The 21,321-nt window shown below is 53.2% G+C and overlaps 1 protein-coding gene across 1 annotated transcript in view; it reads left to right on the top strand.

The window, feature by feature from the left end:
* The window catches only part of ADCY5 (adenylate cyclase 5), a 148,451-nt gene that overhangs the window by 806 nt on the left and 126,324 nt on the right, over window positions 1–21,321 (top strand). The window contains exon 2 of the mRNA XM_044920387.1: window positions 8–664. Within this exon, the coding sequence (XP_044776322.1) occupies window positions 8–664 (657 nt within the window). The remainder of the gene's footprint in view (window positions 1–7; window positions 665–21,321) is intronic.

Genomic DNA, 21,321 nt, shown 5'->3' with positions numbered 1-21,321 from the left:
GGTGGAGCTGGGCCTGGAGGAGCGGCGGGGCAAGGGCCGCGCGGTGGACGAGCTGGAGGCCGGCGCCGTCGAGGGCGACGAAGGGTCGGGGGATGGCGGCAGCTCGGCAGAATCAGGCGCGGGGCCCGGCGCAGTGCTGTCGCTGGGTGCCTGCTGCCTGGCGCTGCTGCAGATATTCCGCTCCAAGAAGTTCCCGTCGGACAAGCTGGAGCGTCTGTACCAGCGCTACTTCTTCCGTCTGAACCAGAGCAGCCTCACCATGCTCATGGCCGTGCTGGTGCTCGTGTGCCTCGTCATGCTGGCCTTCCACGCGGCGCGGCCCCCGCTCCAGCTGCCCTACCTGGCAGTGCTGGCGGCTGCGATAGGTGTCATCCTCGTCATGGCTGTGCTCTGCAACCGCGCCGCCTTCCACCAGGACCACATGGGCCTGGCCTGCTACGCGCTCATCGCCGTGGTGCTGGCCGTCCAGGTGGTGGGCCTGCTGCTGCCCCAGCCGCGCAGCGCCTCCGAGGGCATCTGGTGGACCGTGTTCTTCATCTACACCATCTACACGTTGCTGCCTGTGCGCATGCGGGCCGCGGTACTCAGCGGAGTGCTCCTGTCGGCCCTCCACCTGGCCATCGCCCTGCGCACCAACGCCCAGGACCAGTTCCTGCTCAAGCAGGTAGGAGCGCACCTGGACGTAGGGACTGTAGATTGTGGGGTGGGCAGGCCTCGGCCCGACTCCAAAGAGAAGCAACCCATCACCCTTTCGAAAGTGGTGAAAGAGCCAGAAAGACTTGGCTGGGCCAGTTAGTGGTGTCTTCAGAGCCTCTTAACCCCCTCTGAGCCCCAGCATGTTCATTTACAAAAAGATGCCCTTGCGCCGGAGAAGACACGTAGCCACTAATGTGGGGATATGAGTGAGGAAGGAGAGTTGGAGCAGAAAATTCTATGGAGAGGTCCCCCTTCCCTCCCCTGCCCCTGTATGTAAAAGGCCCCTCACAAAAGTAGCTGGACCCTGTAGCAGCCTCTCCCTCCTCGTTTGTTAAGGATTCCTGGATAGAGGGTTGGGGAGGGGAGCCCCTGGGCACCCCTTGCCCAGTCTCAAGGAGGAGAAATGATAACCCTGCCAGTTGTCTGAGGCTGGGGTTTTGGGAGTTGGAGATATCCCTGAACTTGAGGGAGGACTGACAAGTTTGTTTTGTTTACAAAAGTGCCCTAAGCCAAAAAGCTGCCTTCAGCAAAGGTGGGAAGAAGCGTCTGCCATGTGTGTGGTGGTAGTCCCCCTCCTGGCCTGAGCAGAAAGCTAGTGTTGGGTGGCGTGACCCTTTTCCTTGGGTGTTCCTGGCTATTGCTGGTGGTGGGGGCTTTTTATTCCTGCTGAGACTGGTTCCATGCGTTCACCACGGTGGGCTCTGGAGGAATTAAAACCTCTGCCTGGTTAACTGGTGACGCTGCTGAAGGCTTCTGGGAGAGAGGTGTGCTCGCTCTCCTGATCTCAGGTGAGACTAGCCCCTCTGACATGCACACCTGCTTCCTTTAGCAGGGGCCTTGTCTGGAGCTCCATGGGCCTCATCCATTGACCCCTGCTGAGCCTACTTGTTTTCGTGCAGCTCAGCTGTGAGAGTCAAGTGAGCCCTTGATGCAGGCTAGTTTCTCGACTATGGACCCCACTGCACCCCACACCTCTTTCCAGGTGTCTGCGTCCTCTGATAGAACCTCTAACCATATTCCATTGGCATTGCCTTTCTCCTCCCTCTGCCTTTGCTCAGACTTTGATCCTCTTGGGTACTGCATTTTCCTTGAGGAGTTTTCCTGTGCCCCCAGCTTCCTGGGTGTGGTACCCTTCTCGCCACAGGGAATAGCACCAGTATGGGCTTCAGGGAGCTGGGCTCTAGCTGCCACTCCAGAGTATTCTGTGACTGGGAGGAAGAGGATCTGCAGCCTCTCTGGGACCCGGGTTCTTTTCTTGAGAATGAGAGAATTGTGTATGCTCCTTCCAGTTCCAATCTCTGTGCCAAGCTTCACCCTCTGTGCCAAGACTCACCTCCTACCAGGAGCCCCTCCTTCCGTTCCAGCCACACTGGCCTCTCCCTCTTCTGCACGGTTAACAAGAGAGTCAGAGCCACAGAGTGGAGCACTTACTTATTTTCCAGTGCCCATTGGTTTTGCTCCCCATCCAATGTAAGCTCCTTGGATGCAGGATTCCTGACGTGTATGTTTTTTCTTCTCCACCCTCTCTTCCTTGTCTAGCACATTTTAGGGTACTTAGTAGGGATTTAATAACTGCTTGCCAATTTGGTTGTGTTCCAGTGAGTGGAGTAGGTGGGGCTGTTGAAGCCTAGTTAAAGTTTTTCTGATCTGGGATCAGAAGGAAAACAAAAATTTTTAGAGATCAGCTTTGAACTTGAGAGAGGAACCTATCGAGAGGTGGTGGTATAAGAAAAAGTTGACTGCTATTGTTAGTGCTTATAAAGGCTCCGACTCTTTCTGACCTGAGGACCCAGGCTATCATACGGATGTCGTATCTTTGGGCGTTGTTTCTGGCTTGGGTGGAAGGCAGGTTGCCTGGGTGGGTGTAGCTTTTCTGCAGAGGGAAGGGCTTGTCGTCCACATGGAGAAGCAGAGATTTCCAGGATCATTCAGGGTATTTTTTCTGAAACAGCCCAGGCCATCCTAGATGTATGGTTTCTTTCTTTTTTTTTTTTTAAGATTTTTTAATTTATTTATTCATAAGAGACAGAGAGAGAGAGAGAGACAGAGAGGCAGGCTCCCCGCTGAGCAGGGAGCCCGATGCAGGACTCGATCCCAGGACCCTGGGATCATGACCTGAGCCGAAGGCAGACGCTTAACCGTCTGAGCCACCCAGGCACCCCTAGATGTATGGTTTCAAGAGACTGGAGTCAGATCCCAAGAAAGGAGTTCTGGCCCTGGGGTGCTCCAACCCCACCTTAGCATGACAATGCCCTGGCCACAGCAGAGTGACTGTCTGACTGACTCCCCTTCTTTCTCTGGCAAATCCCCTTCCCTCCCCCACCTTCACCACCTCCCACCCCATGCTGCTTTTACCCATTGCAGTCTTTAGACTTGGCTGTAGGCTTTTGGGTGGATTTACACTTACTTCTCCCGTTCTGCTCCGTTGAGGACAGCAGAGCTTGTTAGCGATGGTCCAGGACAAGGGAATGCGAACATTCTATTTGGCTTCAGAGAAAACTGTATTTTGGGGGGTCTGTATTTGATTATGCCTGATAGAAAATTTATGTTTCTTGACCAAACCCTGATGGATGGTAGGGAACTATAGGTGGGACAGTCTAGCATTAACCTCTGCTTCAGATTACCCCAGAGCAGCAGGTGTTTGAGGCTGGCTGGCATTAGATGCCTTGTTCTTTTCTTTGATAAAGGCACATGTCCAGGGAAACGGTGGGCGGCGGGGGGGGGGGGGGGTCGGGTCAGTGCATGGTTTCTAATGTTGGGGCTTTGGAAATTCTCCCCCCACCCCCCCGCCCCCATCCCATGTGCCTTGTAGGCCCTTGGTAAACTGTGTTCTTCACTTCTCCTTCTGCAGGGCTGACCCTCTTGCTCCCACAGCCCACGTCCTCAAAGTCATTATCTGACCTGGGTATTTTCTTCTTCCCCACCCCCTCTTTATGTTTGGGGCTCTGTCCTTTGCTCCAATTAGGAGGAGAAATACTTGGTTTCTCAACCGGTGCCTCCTGAGGGTTTTTACTCAAAAGATAACCAAGAGGTAGCCCTCTTTGGGGGATGGTGTTTCTTCCCTTCCTGTATCTTTTGCTCTAGCTCTTCCCCCAGTATCCATCCCCCTCCCCCTCTGCTTTCCCTCTCACTTCCTTTCTCCTCCCGCCCCCCCCCTTCCAGTCCCCTGTTGCTCTCTGCCCACCTTCCTTCTCCTCTCGTCTGCCTGCCGGCTTGTGCTGCTTCCCCATCTCCTACTCCCTGTTTGCAGCCTCTCAGCGTCTCCTGTGCTCTTGTCTCTCCGTTGTCTCTTCCGTGGGATACAGCAGGAGCGTCACGGGGTTGTTTTTTTCCTCCTTCTTTGCCTGTTAGAAGTCCCTCTGCTACACCCATACCATAAATAACACTCGAGCATCTGCCAAACACATTCCTCACTTGTGTTAATAGGGCTGCAATGATGCCGAGCCTGTTGCCATGGCGACCTCATTTTTGTTTGATGGTATCCCACTCCGCTACATAAAGCCTGGGCACGCACTCACACACAAACAAGCACACTCACACAACCATTACATATGCTTAGCCATTAAAGATCATCTTGGAGAAAATATCTCTGGGCCCTGTGGGGGCAGGTGGTCACCGGCCCGAGGAGATGAGCATCTCTGCCGTCCGGTGTTACTCCAGCACAGGTGATAATGGATTGGAGAGAAAAGTAGAGAGTCCTGTTCAGATGTGGGGTATTATTATTCTGCAGCCACAATAGGCCTGCCCGACGTGGTTTCTGAGAAGATTCTGACCCCGTGCGGGTCCCTGTGAGCTTGAGAGAGCTGTGAGAAGGATGGGTCATGCTTCATGGTGTGGGGTGACCCGTCCTCCTCCCCCGCCCATCTTCACTGCCTTCCTGTCTTCCCCCACGACCCTTTTGGAGAAACTCCGTGATATCCTGCATTTCGTCCTTTGTGCCTGTTTGAACCTGTAACTGTCACCAGTTGTCCCAGAGATCAGAGAGGCACAGGCGCTGTGTGGGTGATGTTCTGTGACTGGGAGCACGTGTGAGTGTCTGTAGCTAGGAGGCTGGGATGGAGGGGGTGGGGATGCAGAGCGCGAACTGCCTGCTGTGTATGTGCGGGTGTGTCTGCCCGTGTGGTGTGCACACACACGTGTCTCTGTGTGTGTGTGTGTCTGTTGTGTGGGCTGACCCCAGCACTGGAGGTGGGCCTGGGGAAGCCTTTGTGTTGACTTCCAAAGGAGATCATTGCAGCTCTGTCCTGTTTATTCTTGGCTGGTGGCTGGCTTCCAGGGGTGGCCATTTGCCTTTCTGGTTCTGGGCCTTGACTGCCCTTCCGACCTTCACCTCTGGCTCCTCAGGGCAGTACCCTGGATGCACATCCGCTCCTTTCCCTAATGAAGTTGGGGGCTGGACTCGAGTGGTCAGCTCCCCTCAACTGCAGGGCTCCTATCCTTCCCTTTTGAAGACTCTTCCTGCTGCCCACTGACTCAGCTGCCCAGGGAGCCCCACTGAAGGGCCGCCTCCTTGCCCTGGAGCTCAGCCCAGGGGCCTGTGTGGTGGGTCACTGTGTCGGCCACGTGTGTGCTGCCGCCGGCCGCTCCCCTGGCTTGCTGGGTGCTGTGGGGGAGGACGCACTTCTCCTGCAATGGCTGGCATTGCCTGCCACCTGTTATTCCCCCCATTTCTGGACGGGAGACATCAGGCCTTAGCGAACTCCAGCAGCAGCAGCGGTCTGGGCTTGGTGGTGGGCTCTGAGTTTGGAGCCGAGGAGGGTCTGCTTGGGTCGGGTTTTTTTGGCCAGTTGTTTTTGCCAATTCTCTTTGCTAATTGTTTTCAATGACATTGCCTCCTTCTCTGTGCAACAGGGCAGGGGTGTTGGGAGGGGAGCAGAAGCTTCTGGGGGTGGGGTCGAGCAGGGCTTCTGGGTAGGGGGTTCCAGATCCCAGGGCTGCCTCAATTCCTATGGGGAGGACTTCAGGCAGGGCAGAGACCAGCCGAGGAACAAAATGACCAGCTTGTGTATTTGTGGGAATGTTCAGTGTTAATAATTCAGTCTAAGTTTTGTTTTGTTTTGTGTAAAGATTTTATTTATTTATTTGACAGAGAGATAGAGAGAGCACAAGTAGGCAGAGTGGCAGACAGAGGCAGAGGGAGAAGCAGGCTCCCTGCTGAGCAGGGAGCCGGAAACGGGGCTTGGTCCCAGGACCCCAGGATCATGACCCGAGCCGAAGGCAGCCGCTTAACCGACTGAGCCACCCAGGCGCCCCTCAATCTAAGTTTTGATCTGGAGCAAGAGCATGATGTCTGTGCGCTGTGAACACAGAACAGGGTGCTCATGTTTGTCTATAAAGAGGACACAGATGATGTTTTGAGCCCCATCGCAGGAACGTGCCCAACCTCACAGAAAAGTTCTAACAATCAGTACACAAGTCCTGGACAGAAGCTTTCCCATGCAGATGGGCCCTGGCCACAGGTCATCTGTCAGAAGGGGCGGCTGCAGCAGAAGCAGGGCTGGGGTCCTTGCTGGGCCAGGCCTCGTGTTCTCCTAAGAGGTATGAAAGGCGCTCCCACCTTGGTCCCAGCCAGAGATGGAGTGGGTGTTGGGCAAGGCCAGATGGGAGGCTCCTGTGGCTGTACCAGCCTCTTTATGGGAGGCGTCCTGTCCGGAATGCCCGCCCAGCACCTCAGTTAACTGTGTGTATCTTGTGGGGGGTCCAGCTCCTGGTCGTTTACTTCCCAGGAGGGCAACCTGTGTTGGGATTGGAAATAGTTTGCTCCAAGAACTCATGTCCATAAATCCTTTGGGTGCCGTTACGTAAGTTATGTTTTAGCATATCCTTTCATCCGTGCTTATGAGATGGGGGCAACTAGCTAACAGAGGGTGGGATCAGCATTAATGTTCTCTCCCAGACCCAAAACTTCATGGAGATAGTTAGAAAGCCCTACTTCCCACCCTCTCCCCCCCCAGTTTTTCTCAAGGACGGGGAAGATCTCTCTTTACAAGGTTAAACAAAATCTGGGGGTTTCTAGGTAATGGACTGTGTGCTCAAAGTGAGCCTGCATTGGGGGCTGCCAGTCTGAAAAGAGCAGCAGGCTGTTTGGGTAGGTTAATGGACATATCCAATTCAAGGCAAGATTCAGGCCCCCTCTGAAATACTGTGGTTGATTCTGGAATTCAGAGGAAGGTGACCAGCTTGGGAAGGGGACCGGAAACTTTGACTTCTGAGAGAACCTTTGAAAGGCTGGGAGAAATTTAGCTGGGAGGAGAGCAGGCTGTAGCTGGGTAAGAGAACACCTGGGCAAGACGCTATTGCCGGGACCCCTGTTGCCAGACACTAGAAGAGGGGCTAAATTTATTTTTAGTTGTCCCCAAGGGCAGGGTTGGGGCAAATGGGTAAAAACAATAGACAGATTTCAACTCCATGTAGGAGATACCTTTCCAGCCTTTGGGGCTGCAGCCATCAAAGCAGATGCCTCCCGGGGTAGGCAGCGGGGCAGGGGAGGTTTGCAAGTAGAGGCTGGCTGGCCTCAGCCACGCTTGTTACTGAGGAAATGGCTCTGCTTTCAGAGGTCTGGCTTGGGGTCCAGGAATGGATCTGTTTTTTTAAACAGCTTGGATCTACTTTTCAAAGTTCTCCAGGTGATCTTGACCAACTCTTAGGCTTGGGATCATTGACCAAGATGACTGCTCAGGTCACCCTCGACCCTAGGAGCCTGTGGTTTAGTGCCTGGCATCGGCGTGACTGTCTCCTAAAGCCCGTTGGGGGGTTCTGTTGTCATGCCCATCTCAGGCTCTGTTTGAAAAAAGCAAAAGCAGGGGTGCCCGGCTGGCTCTGTGGGTGGAGCATGCGACTCTTGACCTCAGGGTTGAGTTCGAGCCCCACGTTGGGTGTAAAGATTACGTAAAAATAAAAAATTAAAAAGAATTTTTAAAGATTTTATTTATTTATTTGACAGAGAGAGCGAGAGCGAGAGAGGGAACACAAGCAGGGGGAGTGGGAGAGGGAGAAGCAGGTTCCCCGCTGAGCAGGGAGCCCGATGCTGAGAAGGGAGCCAGATGCGGGGCTCCATCCCAGAACCCTGGGATCATGACCTGAGCCGAAGGCAGATGCTTAACCGACTGAGCCAGCCAGGTGCCCCAAAAATTAAAAAAAATTTTTAAAAAGAAGCAAAATCATTGCAGACCTGATGAGACTTTCAGGTGGGGCTGGCCAGTATGTGCTGATGGGAGGATGCAGACCTGGAAGGCGATGGGTAGTGGTGAAACAGGATGGGAGGGATGCCCCAGACCTGGACTCATACTCTCTTCCCAACCTTTCTCATCCCCTGCCTCTGGTTTGAGGCAAAGCGATCTGTGGCTCACCATTGGTGGTGGTACCAGGGGGGTGTTCAGCAGAGAGATTGACCTCGGATTGAGTCCTGGTTTATTCATTCCTTTGTCTGGTAGTGGATACGAAAAATACTGAGGACACCCCGGTCCAGAAGGGATGTACAGAATGGGGAGAACATGGAGTGGGGCAAGAGGTAGGGAACAAGGAGATGGTTTGAAGGAGGGGTAGGGCTTCAGGAAAGCAAGAGGAGATTGGAACTCTGCATATAGGGACAGGCCGAGAAGTGGGGGCAGGGATGCTGTCTGGGAACAATGGGATGTAGTTACCAGAAAAGGGGGAAAGACGAACAAACACGGGGAGAGACAGTAGTGGCTTTATTCTTCAGGCCAGCCTCATGTGTCCGCGTGAGATCTCCCACCTCCTCCTTGCTCTGAGTGGGTTATGAGTTATTGCTTCTGGGCTTGAGGCTGCCTGACCTCACACTTGGGTGGTCCCCCTTCCTTCCCTTTAGGGGTCCCTGGGCTTTTTCACACAGCTCACTGCAGTCCCGGTTGGCTTTTCGAAGGGGTCTTCAGGGACCTCAGTGCCCGGCACATAGTAGGTGCTCAGTGAGGGTTTGAATGAGTGAATGAATGGGTGGTGGGGGGGGGTGGACGGCTGCACACAGACTGCTGCGCCCAAGTGCTAGACCAACACCTCCACAAAAGGAAGCGATGCAGCTTGGCTTGGAAGCCTATTTTGGTGGATTGCAATCCTAAACTCTGAGCAGGGCTTCCAAAATCCCTCCTGCTGCAATTTTAAACGTGTGCCTTCTTGGAAACCGAGAGCTGTCGCCTGGCACTGCCGATACCGTTCACTTCACAGATCTGAAAGCCATTATTAAGTCATTCTTCCAACCTTCTCCCCATTCAGTCAGACAGCACCTGGGTATTAGGTGCTTACTGTATACAGGGCACTGCGCTAGGCCATGGGGGGGGGGGGCGGTTTCAAAGCCTGGGTCCCAGCACCCAGGACTGCCATTAGCTCAGACTCTGTCCTTTGGAGGGATGTTAGTAGATGTTTCACCTACACACATTTGCTTCTGTGTCAGATGAGCTTTCGAAATACTGGCTTAAACAGAATTATTTACTGTAGGACTTCAAAGCTTTGAATATGTTAATATGCACTAAAATTTGCCAAGGGGGGATATCGCATGAAGCCTTCATCAAACATATTTGACCCTAGAATCTGTTTTTTAAGGAACATAACAGGGGTCAATAGTGTTTGTTGTGCGTGCCTGCATGGCTCAGTTGGTTAAGTGTCTGCCTTCAGCTCAAGTCAGAATCCCAGGGTCTTAGCAATCACCAGGACTTCGGCTGACCCCCCCCCCCCCCCCCCCCCCCCCGTCAGACTCCCTGCTCAGTGGGGAGTCTGCTTCTCCTGCTCCCTCTGCAGCTCCCCCTCGCTGTCTCATTCTCTCTGTCAAATAGATAGATGAAAAATCTTTTTTTTTTTTTAAGATTTTATTTGTTTATTTGACAGAGAGAGAGAGAGACAGCGAAAGAGGGAACACAAGCAGGGGGAGTGGGAGAGGGAGAAGCAGGCTTCCCGCGGAGCAGGGAGCCCGATGTGGGGCTCAATCCCAGGACCCCGGGACCATGACCTGAGCCGGAGGCAGAAGCTTAACGACTGAGCCACCCAGGTGCCTCAGATAGATGAAAAATCTTAAAATAATAAAAATTTAAAAAATAGTGTTTGTTGGAACTCACTTTAGGACACACTGCTTCAGGAGGTGGGAGCAAGCAATTTCCCATGCCTGGGAAATTTCTCAGGCATGGGCCTCTGGGATAGGCCTAGGCAAGGTAATCTAGACGGGGCCATTTGTTTGGTGGCTTTCCTCCCTCAAGAACGTTTCTCAGCCTGCACTGGCTGGCTGCCTGTTTTAAAGTCTCATTCCCCATCTGGGTCTGAAATCCTTTATAAAATAAAGGGTTTTGATGGAAGGGACCAGGAAGATACCTCCTTTAATCTAGTTTTAGTTTGTTTTAGGTTTTTTTGTTTTTGTTTGTTTTGTGGGTTTTTTTTTTTTTTTGCTATCATTAGACATTGGAGCAGGTTGGGCTTCTGTATAATGACCTTTGGTGGGTCTGGGGTCCACTGAATTTCTTTCCAGAACTTTCACTTCAGGCACTGATTGCCTGGCTGCCCACAGGGAAGTGAGTGATGGACCATTCTGGATCATCCTTCTCCCCCAAATATTCTTTGTTTTCTTCCCACCTCAACCCTCCAAAAGGAGGAAGTCCTTAAAGATTATTGAAACCATGAGTATATACTGAATGCTTACCATGAGCCTGACATGGAACTAATCCCCTCCATATGAGACCTCATTTAATTGTAATGTCATCCCTACGAGAAAGACATTTTTATCCCCATTTCAGGGCTTGGACAATGAAATAAGAGAAGGTAAGTAACTTCCTCAAGGCCACACAGCTTTTGACATAGCAGATGGTGCAGCACGCACCCATATTCCCTGGGCATGGACCTTTCTACTCCTGCCAGCCGTCCGTACCCGAGGGCTTTCTCTGGCCCTGAGCCTCTCTGCTTGCCCATGGGGCAGGTCAGAAGTGCTGGGGGTTTCCAGCCCAAGAGCAGCTCTCAGCCAATGACCATTGTACGCTGGTGGAGGAATACCCCAGCTCCCTTGCCCCTGGGGTGAGGGGAGTCTCACTCTGAGACATGTGTTCTCCATCGGCTCCCCATCCCAAGGAAATTGTCGGCTCTAGTTGCCCACAGTGCTAACAGGCTTGATGACGTTCCCCTTTTCTGGGCCTTCTTCCCTTTCTCGTCTCACTCCCCCATTCCCCTTTTGGTGTTTCTTGGGGTCACCTGCCAGGTAAGCCACTTGTACTCAAATCCTTGTCTCAGGATCTTTTCCTGTGGGGAATCCAAAGCGAGAGTTGAGAAGCGGGGATTCTAACCCAGGTTTGACTTGAACCCCAGGACGGGGGAGAGGCCACTTACTGGGGTAAACATGCGTCAGGTGCAAGACTTAGTCCTGCCTGGACCCCTCACTCCTACCTGGTAACTTTTGTCACTAGTAGAGTGGTTGTTGCTGGGTGAGAGGAACGAAGTGGAGTATAAAAAACAATTTAAGCAATACTCTCTATAAATACACATATAATTTATATATGATATATTCATCTATCTATCTGTATAACTATTTTTAAAATTTTTACTTCTTAAAAAAGTATGGCTTTCTGTTGCCTAGACAGTGGCTCAAATATCAGCCAAAAGACTCACTTTTTATTTTTTTTAAGATTTTATTTATTTATTTAATGGATGGGCAGGTGGGGAGGGACAGAGGGAGAGAGAATCTCAAGCAGACTCCACGCTGAGTGTGGAACCGATGTGGGGCTTGACCCTAAGATCGTGACCTGAACCGAAACCAAGAGTCAGATTAACCAACTGAGCTGTCCAGATGTACCCCCCCACCTTTTTTTTTAAAGACTCACTTTCCCATTTGATTAGCATTTTATAGATAACAAAGGACCTTACCATGTGTGATCTCCTCTGCTAGTCATGACGGTTCTGAGGAGGTGATGGGTTCGGATGGGGCAGACGTGAGCTCTGGGGCCAGAGGTCCAGGAGAAAAGCCTGGTTCCGTGACCCTAGCTGAGCTGCTCTGCCTCACTCAGTGTTTCCCTCCTGTTCGTGGGGGATGGTAGGTTCCTGATTGACAGGATCTGATGTTGGATGGCCAAAACAAGGTAACTCACTCCTAGTTCCAGACCTGTGTTGCTGATATTATGTTGGAGAGGGGGAAGTAGGGGTTCAGAGAGGTTAAGTGACCTCATTTAGGTCACACAGTTAGTCATTTCGCTTAGGAGTTGCAACATAAATCCTGATCTCTGACTCCAAATCCAGTGCTCTTTTCACATTTGGACCCAGCCCTGCATCCACTTGGTGGTGCATACAGAAGCTAGAGAAGGCACAGCTGTTGTCAGGCAGTTGTCTCAGTTGGGTTTTGGAATGCATGGTGTTTTATTTGTGATAGCCTTCCTTCCTTCATGGTGTCTGGCTCAGATGGGCATTCAGTGAGTTGTCATTTCCTGAGCCTGCAGTGCCGCGAGGGAAGGCGGCCCTGAGGTGTTCAGGGGGTGCCTGGGATCAGACGCTTACTGATGAAGAGCTCCTGAGTGTTTTTTTTTGTTTTTTTAAAGGTTTTATTTATTTATTTGACAGAGAGAGACACAGCGAGAGAGGGAACACAAGCAGGGGGAGTGGGAGAGGGAGAAGCAGGCTTCCCGCGGAGCAGGCAGCCCGATGCGGGGCTCGATCCCAGGACCCTGGGACCACGACCTGAGCCGAAGGCAGACGCTCAACGACTGAGCCACCCAGGCGCCCCCTCCTGAGTGGTTTTATGGATGTGTGATAGGGACTGAGATCCAGGGGAGGGGTCAGAAGTGACATAGGATAGCTGAGCTTGGGGGAGGCTGCCTCATATCCACTCTTATGGTGGCATAAGTGGAACAGGGGAGGGGAAGGCAGAATCTGCTGGGGACGCATCAGGCTACTCCTTGGTACACCCTGGAGGTCAGACCCAGGGTCTTTCGGGATAGTAGCATCTAGTAGATGTGCGGTTTAGTGCTTACTAGAGTGTTCCTACGATACCTTCAAAGCACAGCTCCTCACAACTGTCAACATCTTAAAAAGTACCCCAAACCTCCTGCTTCACATCCGCTTTTCTCCCTGTCCCTCATCTCAAGAAGACTAAAGGAAAACATTAATTCCTACCCAAGTGCCATTTTTTGCTCAGTGGAATTTCAAGATTTTTATTTTCACATTTTCTTTTGGGGATGGGAAAGCTATTTATTTGTTTACTTAGCATGCCAAGTCCCCAGTCTTCCTCTGGCCAAGTCCCTGTTCCTATAAACTTTTTACCCTGTTGCATGGGAGGGATCCATCTGCCCCCTCACTGGCTCCCAGTTGGTACCACAAGCAGGCAGTGTCTCGGCCCTACATCTCAGCCGCAGAGGCTGCCGGGAAGTGGTGCCAGAGCTGAGCCCCGGTGAGCAGGGCAGCCTTGTGCCTCTCCAGGGGCCCTGCCTTTGCAACATTGGATCCTGTGGATCTAAATGAGAAGCATCCTGTTCTTTTTCCCTGTAGCACTTACACTGGTCTGTAATTTGTCTTGGCGGGTTTATCTATCTTTCTACTTGACAGTCAGCTTTCTGAGGGCAAGTGTCTGTCTGTTTTAATATCCATATATTTACTGAATGCTATTGACTTTGTGGTCCCTACTTGCCCAGCATTGTGGGAAGAAGGCAGATAGTTCCCATTCTCAGGTTCCACAGGATTTCTGCCTTGGCAGAGAGGAGTCCCTCATGGTGCTCCCTCCCTGAACCAGGGCAGGCTTGTCCTCCACTGGCGGGGGACCATGTGCCTGGGGTCGTGGCCTTAGAAAACACTGCTTTTCTTCTACCTTCTTCCCTCTCTTGGATCTGGTCTGTCTGGTGATGTCAAGCAGGACCCCTGCACCCATTTGCCCCCCACCCCACCCCATCCTCGATCCCCTGTCTTCTCATCTTTCCTGCTCCCTGAGTCCTCCCCGACTCCGCCTTTCCCACTGTAAGGTGTTGGGAAGACCCCCAGAGACTTGCCAGGAGTCAGGTTTAACTGTAAGGACAATAAATATGGGCATGGATAACTACACAGATTGCAGAAAGTATTCTTCATTCTTTGGAAAGCAATCCCATGGAATCACAGTTCCCGCAGCACATTCTCAACTTCCTTCAAGTTGGTTGCCATGTACTACCGAGCATGCGTCAGCTCCACTTTTCACCTCAAACTCCCAGGGCTAAGACTTCAGCTCTCTGGGTGGGTTAACCTCAAGAAACCGAATGGAGCTTAATGTGTGGGAAGTGAAGGCACATCTAGGAGTCTTATATAAACCTGGTACCCAGGCTCACGCAGGGTGGTGGGAGGGCGGCGCTGGGCATCCGCATGTTGTCATGCTTCTGGCGAGCCCAACGTGCACCAGGGCTGAGAATTACCGCCCTGAGCCTCCCTCCCTCAGCAGAGGGATCATGTAGATGACACTGAGTCTGATTTATGGCTATATTGAAGGGCGAGTTGTTTATATCGAAAGGGTTTATTGTGGTGATTCAGTAAAGAGTGATGGCCACTAAAAATTATTGCAGGCATGTAATGGGAAGAAAACTTGGTTGGTGGTTGGTGTATAAAATCTTGTCAGGCAAGGCTGTGGCTCAGCTTGGTATATTTATGTTGCTCTTATCACCAGCAATTAGCCTCGAACGTGGCTCGATACATGGCTGCACACGGTGCTATAATAACTGCAGGAATATTTCTGGAAACGACTGCTACACCGTGTGCTCACCCAAGCCACCCTGGCAGGGCCGCGAATCTCACTCAACGTGCTGCAGCCCCCTGGCAGTGACACCCAAGGACCTTTTGATTGGCACTAACTCCTTCCTGTCTTTCGTACGTGGTATTTCACCTCGGAGTGGGTGGAAATCGTGCAAACACCCGTGGTGGCCTTGCTCCCCACCCTCAGCGGTGTTCGCTGTCCTCTGTGAGTCTCTCCACCTAGACTGTAAATGAGAACAGTGTCTGTAGTAGATGCGCAAAAAATATTTGTGGGATGGATGAATGAATTTGCTCTGAGTGACACAGCAGGTAAAGAGCGATGTTCGTCCGGCGCCGTTAACCACCATTACTTCTCCTTTGACTCCTGATTTCTTGAGAAGCAAGGAATGATATTGGTGTTACCAGCCTGTGTGGCGAAGACACCTTGAAGTTACTTCTTTTCTAGCACCTTTAGATCAGGGCAGGACGCACAGGGGCTCTGCTGCAGCCCTCCTGCTCTGGGAACAGCTAGAGAAGCGCAGGAAATTGGGGTCCATCTGAGGACTGGGACGACGGAAGTGCACCAGATGTGTGGGGTGGAGGCCTAGAAAGTACCCCTATCCAGGACCGAGCGATGTCCTTGGGTTAAACTGTACATGAATGGCCACATGTGGATTACGACGTGGTCTTTTTTGGAAAGGGGTTATCTGGGGAGAGTTAATTTTGGATTTTGCTTTACATTTATTTTTAAAGTGGAATATTTCTCCAGCATTGGTGGCAATGGCCTAGAAAAGCCAGTTAGTCACCAGCTGACATCTTCCCTGTGTGGGGTGTTGTTGCCTCTGCCTATTTGCCACCTGCCTTCAGTCGGGTGGGTTTAAACCCTCTCCCTCCGAGGCCTCTGGGGAGATTTCATTGGCAAACAGGTCTCTAGGGAACTCCTGCTGGGTCTGGAGTGGTGTCCTTCTCTGCTTTGATCCTGGGGCGGGTGTCAGTGGGAAAGGTGAGAGCTTATGGGGTTGGCAGAACAGCCCCTGGGGCTGCTCTTTGCTTCTCCTTGGAGGAAGAAGTGGCATCCAGGTGAGGCTGTGTCCAGGTCTGTAAGACAGGTTCCAGCCTGCATTCTCCTGTAGTCTTTTGTTTTCTTTTGTTTTTCTTTAATTTTGCTCTGTTTCTTCTGGAAGTAAAAGGGAAATCACCCTAAACCCAGATTTAAAGAATAGACCTGGTTTCTCTTAAGGGAACAAAGAGATGTGGGTTGCCCCACCCCACTTCCCCTAGGGTCCTCTTTAGGTTCCGCTGCAGAAGGAAGAGCGTGTCTTGGGCCCCTCCCCACTCCCCAGGTTGGCCTCGGAATGATGGGGTGGGGGCACTTACACATTTACTACAGGCGAGTAAACGAGTAAACGAGTAAACGGAGAGCTACCAGCTCTGAGACTTCCACTGGGTCTCCACGGCCCCAGGTGGAATTAGCCTAATAGGGACAGCTCAGGCCTGGAGGGAGCAGGGCAGTGGCTGAGGGCAAGTGAGCTTGGGAGGACCAGTTGTGTTTGGGTGCAGGTGTGGGTGTGGGGTGAGGCATTCTCTTCCCTGGGTAGGGTGCAAAGGCTAGGAACCTTGGGTTTCTCAAAAGCTGAGAAGCTACCAGGCTAGCCACACCCTGACTTCTCCCACTTGCTCCCACCCCCTCAGCCAGCCCCATCCCTCTGGGGAATGGAGACTCTGGTGGTCTTGGAGGAAGGTCTGTCTCTCTGCCGCTCAAGTAATTCAGGGGCTATGGGAACAGAAAACGATATAGCCCTGCGGGGACTGAAAGTCACACAGCAGACAGGGCAGGGTTCCTAGACACTTCTTTCCTGCTTTAACCTCTGTCATGGGTCCCCATCCACCGGTCCTCCTTGTCAGTGTCCTTCCGCCTCCTGGAACTCAGCATGTCCTAAACCAAAATTCATCATCATCCCTAACTTGGCTTTATTTTTTATCAGTGTCATTTCTCTCTTTGCCTGGGTCCTGCTGTCCAGTTTGCTGGACTGGGTCATTTAGCAAATATCGCCCATGTGTTAGGCACTGGGAACCGAGATGAATTAGCCACAGACCCTGCCCTTGAGAGGAGACATGTGACTAGTGTCTCGTGTGCATCAGGCTCTGTTCTAAGTGCTTCAGTTGTGTTCACTCATTTCATCCCCACAGCTGCACTATGGGGTAAGCACTGATGTTGTCACCCCCATTCTGCAGATGGGCACATTGAGACGCGGCAGGCTAGATCAAGCTGAACCGATGAACCTGCAGCCTGGCTCCAAGTCTAGGCTCTTACAGACGGACAGACAGGCACTCGCACCCCCTGGGCCCAGTGGGATGCCAGCGGTGTCAGCAGCAGAGATCGAGCGTGCTGGCTTCTTCCTGATGGATATGGGGAGTGCTGCAGCAAGGAGGAGGCTGGCTAGTGGGTGGGACTAGGTTGGGAAGAGTGTGGATTTCTGGGCCGAGGTTGGTTGGTTTGGAGGCAGGGGGCATGTCTAGAAGGTTCTTATGGAGCGTGAGTGGATGTGGCCCCATGTGTATTTAGAAAGGTGGCTTTAGTGTTTGGAGCTGAAGGGAGGAGCCTCCAGGGAGAGGGAGAGTGGGAGGTGAGTGGAGAGACTGCAGCCCTTGGCCCTGGGGCGGGGCGGGGTGGAGAGTTGAGGGTTGGGGCCTTCAGCCAAGAGAGGGAGGTTCACAGAGAGCACCTGGGCATTTACCTAGTAGTTTCTTCTTGCCTTGGTTACCAGTGGTGCCAAAGCTGCTCCCTCGCGCTCCCTCACCAGGACACTGGTTCTCCAGCCTCTGGGGAACTAGATATCACCTCCTTCCTGGGGAGACCTGGGATGGATCCCTCCTTCCCTTTTCTTGGGCTTTAAATATCCCATGTCAGCCTCCTTCCCTCAAATCCCTAGGGCTCTGCCTTTATCCAGATGTTAAGCACCCAAACATTCAAGCTCTTAGCCCCTCCTCCCTCTGGATGCTGGGACCCCCTGTAGCAGCCAGTCCAGCCAGGTGCCCAGAGATCTCATGCCTCTGAGGACGATACCTTTCTCTGGGACCTGGTGTCCTGGCCACCCTGACCCCCAGGAGGGCTCTTAGCACTCCCACAGGCCCAACATGGTGACTTCTACATCTTGTCCTTTCTCAGAGGCCACCTGACAAAGTGCGAATCGAACTCCCTTGTTCATTGCTTGCCTCCCCCTGCTGCCCCCCATGAGAGCGGCTGCTTCCCCAGGTAGAGGCTCCTCATGCTTACGACTGTCTTCCCTCTGCCTACATGGTTGACATGCTGACATCCCAGCTCTGCCTTGCCCCACCGTGTCTCCTTAGCAGGCTCCTTGCCCTTTCTGAGCCTGTTTTACATAAAATGCGATATACTACGAACTGTTACCTCCAAGGATTGTGTTGAACATTGTATGGGATGATATATACAAAGCACTTAGCACAGGGACTGCCAAGTAAAATGCCCTGAATAAATGACCTGTGGTCTGTCCTGGCTGTGTATAGTTTGTTCTTTTAAATTCCCACACGTAGGAGAGCCTAGTGTTTTTCTCAAATGCTCATTGAGTGCGGATGGTAGTAAACAGGGTAGAAGAAAATTGCATTATCTCCCAGAAGAAGGCTAAGTGGAAGGAGGGCTAGGTGCTGGGTCAGGGGTTTTTATCCCACCCTTGCCCCATCCTTATTCTGGCCGCCAGATGCCTAGCGCAGAACCCCGAGGAGCAAGGAAGCTTCCAGAACTGACTGGGACCAGTCTGGGAGATGGGGCAGGACTTTCCTGGGTGAGCGTGAACTGGGGAGTGGGCTGGGCCAGGTCCCCCATGAATTTGGGGGTGGCTGTCGCTGAGGGAGGCTGTGAGGAGGTCAGGCGTGTGGCTAGCAATCCCCCATCAGGACCGTCCGAGAGAGGCCAGTAAGTAAACCGAGAATGGTTTTCCAGAGTCGGAGGCACTGGGGAAGAGAGGGGCACACATCTGCTTCTCCCAGATGTGCTTCCTTCTGTAACTTCATTAAGACACGTACTCAGGCAGCAAAGGACTACAAAACCACCCACGGACCACCGGAGGCCTCAGTGTGGAGAGTGCTCTGAGCTGGTGAGGCCTGCTGGGGAGAAGGCCGGAGAGAGGCCAAACGAGACACTAGAGGGATCTGGTCTGAGGGCGAAGGACAGCCAGGACATTGAGTCACATCGCTTGCCCCTGAGTGAGTGTCTAGGTGGGACAGGGCCCATGCCTGATCAAGAGATTGGTGATGATGTCTAGAACATTCCCCCAGCTGGTTAGACCTTGGGGGCTGAACGCAGGGCTGGCCAGCTGGGTGGACTGTGGGGGCTGCTGGGAAGCGGCCTGCCGGCTTCCTGCCTGTTCATAACCTCGTGTGCCCCAGCCTGGGCCCCTTCCCTCCAGCGCTGCTACCCTCTCGGTGCGCCAGGGGCCCCCTGTGCCTGGGCTGCACTCAGGATGCCCGGGGAGGGGCTAGGCCAGCGCCAGAAACCACAACAGACCCTGACCCTGGCTAATGGAGGCGGTCTCGAAATGGACCGCTTTTCTTTTTGGCTAAATTAACATTTGGCATTTCAGGGTGCTGGCCCCATGCCCGGCTGCTCTGGCCTTCTGCCTGTCAGCTCCTTTGAGGCTATTTTTGCCATTCACTTATTTATTAACTGTTATTGCTCTCCAGGACAGATGGGCACACACACACACACACACGGACATGCGTGTGTATGCACATACACACGCCCTCCAACCCAGAGCCCATTGGAAAAGCTAGCCTGCACCCACCAGGGTGAACATGGTGTGCAGAAGGGGGACGTGATTAAAAGGATGGTCACTGAGTCGGGATGGAGGAAGGGCTGATGGAAGGCGGTGGCCTCCCCAAGCTCATCATTCCCCAGAAATGCCTCCCACCCCCACAAAACATCTCTGTTCCTGTTCTCTCGCCCTCAGGGGTGTTCAGTCCTAGGAAGGGCTCATTTGGGAGAAGATTGTTAGTCCTGCCTGAACCATCCTTCCGGAGAAATAAGCAGGGGGCCTGGGAGAACTAAGGGCCCTCTTGGTAGGATTTCTCTGTCTGGTTCCACCAAGCCCATGTCTTCCAGAGGAGGGAAACGTGGCTTCTGCCTTCAGAGAGCTCCCAGCCTGGTGGGGGCAGCCCTGGGCTCTGCCGGTGAGATGAACAGTCCTCAGTCCCACCACCTGACAGCAAAGAGCATCCGAAGGAACAGGCATGAACTGCGGGGACGTGTGCACACAGCCCTGCCCAGCATTTGATCCCTCTATGAGCAGATTGCTAGGGGCAGGACAGATGCCAAGCCCCATAGCACACAGACCTGTGAGCCTTTGCTGCGTGCAGGGCACTGTGTGTGTTACAGGGGTGTACAATGCGGACCCTAGAGCGAGGTGTGATAATCCCCACATTTGTTTCCAGTCTCCTTGCTTCGGGGCTAGCCTCTCTGCTCTGAGGCTGGGGCCCTGGCCACGTCCCCCCCACCCCCAGCCCCTGACACTGGGGCTCCCAAAGGCCAGCGTGGAGCCAGTGGGAGAACAGAATGAACAGCAGAGAGCTTCCGCCTGAGGCTCTCTGGCCCTTTTCCTGGGCCTTGGCTTGTACATGTGAGAAATGGGACTGATGCTCCTGCCATCTCCAAGATCAGGGGCTGGGGTGGAAGCTGCCTGTGATGGTGACCAGGCCTGAATCCTGGGGTACTCCCTATTTTCTCCCACTCTGCTGGCCAGCCCCACCCTTCCCTTCCAGAGGCATGTGGCAGCTACTTTCCTCATCCCCGAAGGAATGCGTGAACCATCCTTCCAGAGAATTAAGCAGGGGGCCTGGGATGGTTCTCTGCCTCGAGAAGACCCCGCACTCCTGGCCCTGGATCCTGACTGTGGCAGGACTGCTGGCTGCTGGGCTCTGTCCTGCAGGGCTTCTGCCTCGGGACCCAGTGCCAGCTGTTCTCAGAATGTCAGGGAACCCCCTCAGAGCAGGGGGCTTGCCCCTGCCATCAGAGTGGGAGCTGAGGGCAGGGGCTGCCTCTCCCCCACAAGACTAGGAGCTCCTGAGACAAGGACTATGTCTCTCCTATCAGACGAGAAGCTCCCTGAGGCCAGGGGCTGAGTCTGTCCCCACCAGACTAGGAACTCTCTGAGGGCAGGGGATGTTACCTCCCCACTCAGACTGGGAGCTCCCTGAGAATGGGATCAGGTCTCTGCCACTTCAGGACCTAGTTTCTGGCTGTGGGACACAAAGGTGCTCAGTCCTGGGCCCCTGGAAAACCTGGAAAGTGGGGGGGGGGGGGAAATGCTGGAGGCTCCACGGTTATAGCCAGGGATGCTCAAGAGGAGAAATTTCCCACCTTTCTGCAGGAAGTCAGAGCCAAGAATGACATTCCCTTCATCTGGAGCTTCCCTCCACTTTCCCTTCTCCCCAGGGGTGGGGTAGGGATGGGTTTTACTATCACGATTTCACAGGTGAGCCAGGTGATACCAGGTGAACACTAAGGGCTTGTGCTAAGCTCAGGGCATGAGTCAGGGGGCGTGGGTGCAGGTGTGGGATGGGTGGGCAGTCAGGGCGGCCTGGGCTGGCACCTCTGGTGGGCAAGACAACTACCCTCTTGAACTGCTGCCTAACGTGACCTACTCCTGAGCCCAGGGCTGGAGCAGCCCCGGTAACTTGTCCTGGCCCCTCCTTGCCCTCAAGCTCGGCCCTGATGCTTCTCCCCAGGAGGGACATTTGGGAGGTCCTCTCTGTTCTATGCATCTAGATTATGCCAGGCTCTTGTCAGACTGTGATCTGTGTCTGTATCTTTCTCCCCTACTTGAGAAAGAACTGTCTCATTAATTTGTGTGCATGTCCCTCTCCTGGAATGGCCACGGCCCTTGGACTCTTCGGGAGTACCATGGCTTCTAAGGGCTCTCAGTAGCATGAGGAGGGGCTCGTTGAGGA

The sequence above is a fragment of the Neomonachus schauinslandi genome, chromosome 1, assembly GCF_002201575.2.
Source record: "Neomonachus schauinslandi chromosome 1, ASM220157v2, whole genome shotgun sequence".
NCBI lineage: Eukaryota > Metazoa > Chordata > Mammalia > Carnivora > Phocidae > Neomonachus > Neomonachus schauinslandi.
Note: the sequence above shows the minus strand (reverse complement) of the source record. Positions and strands in the feature narration are given on the sequence as shown.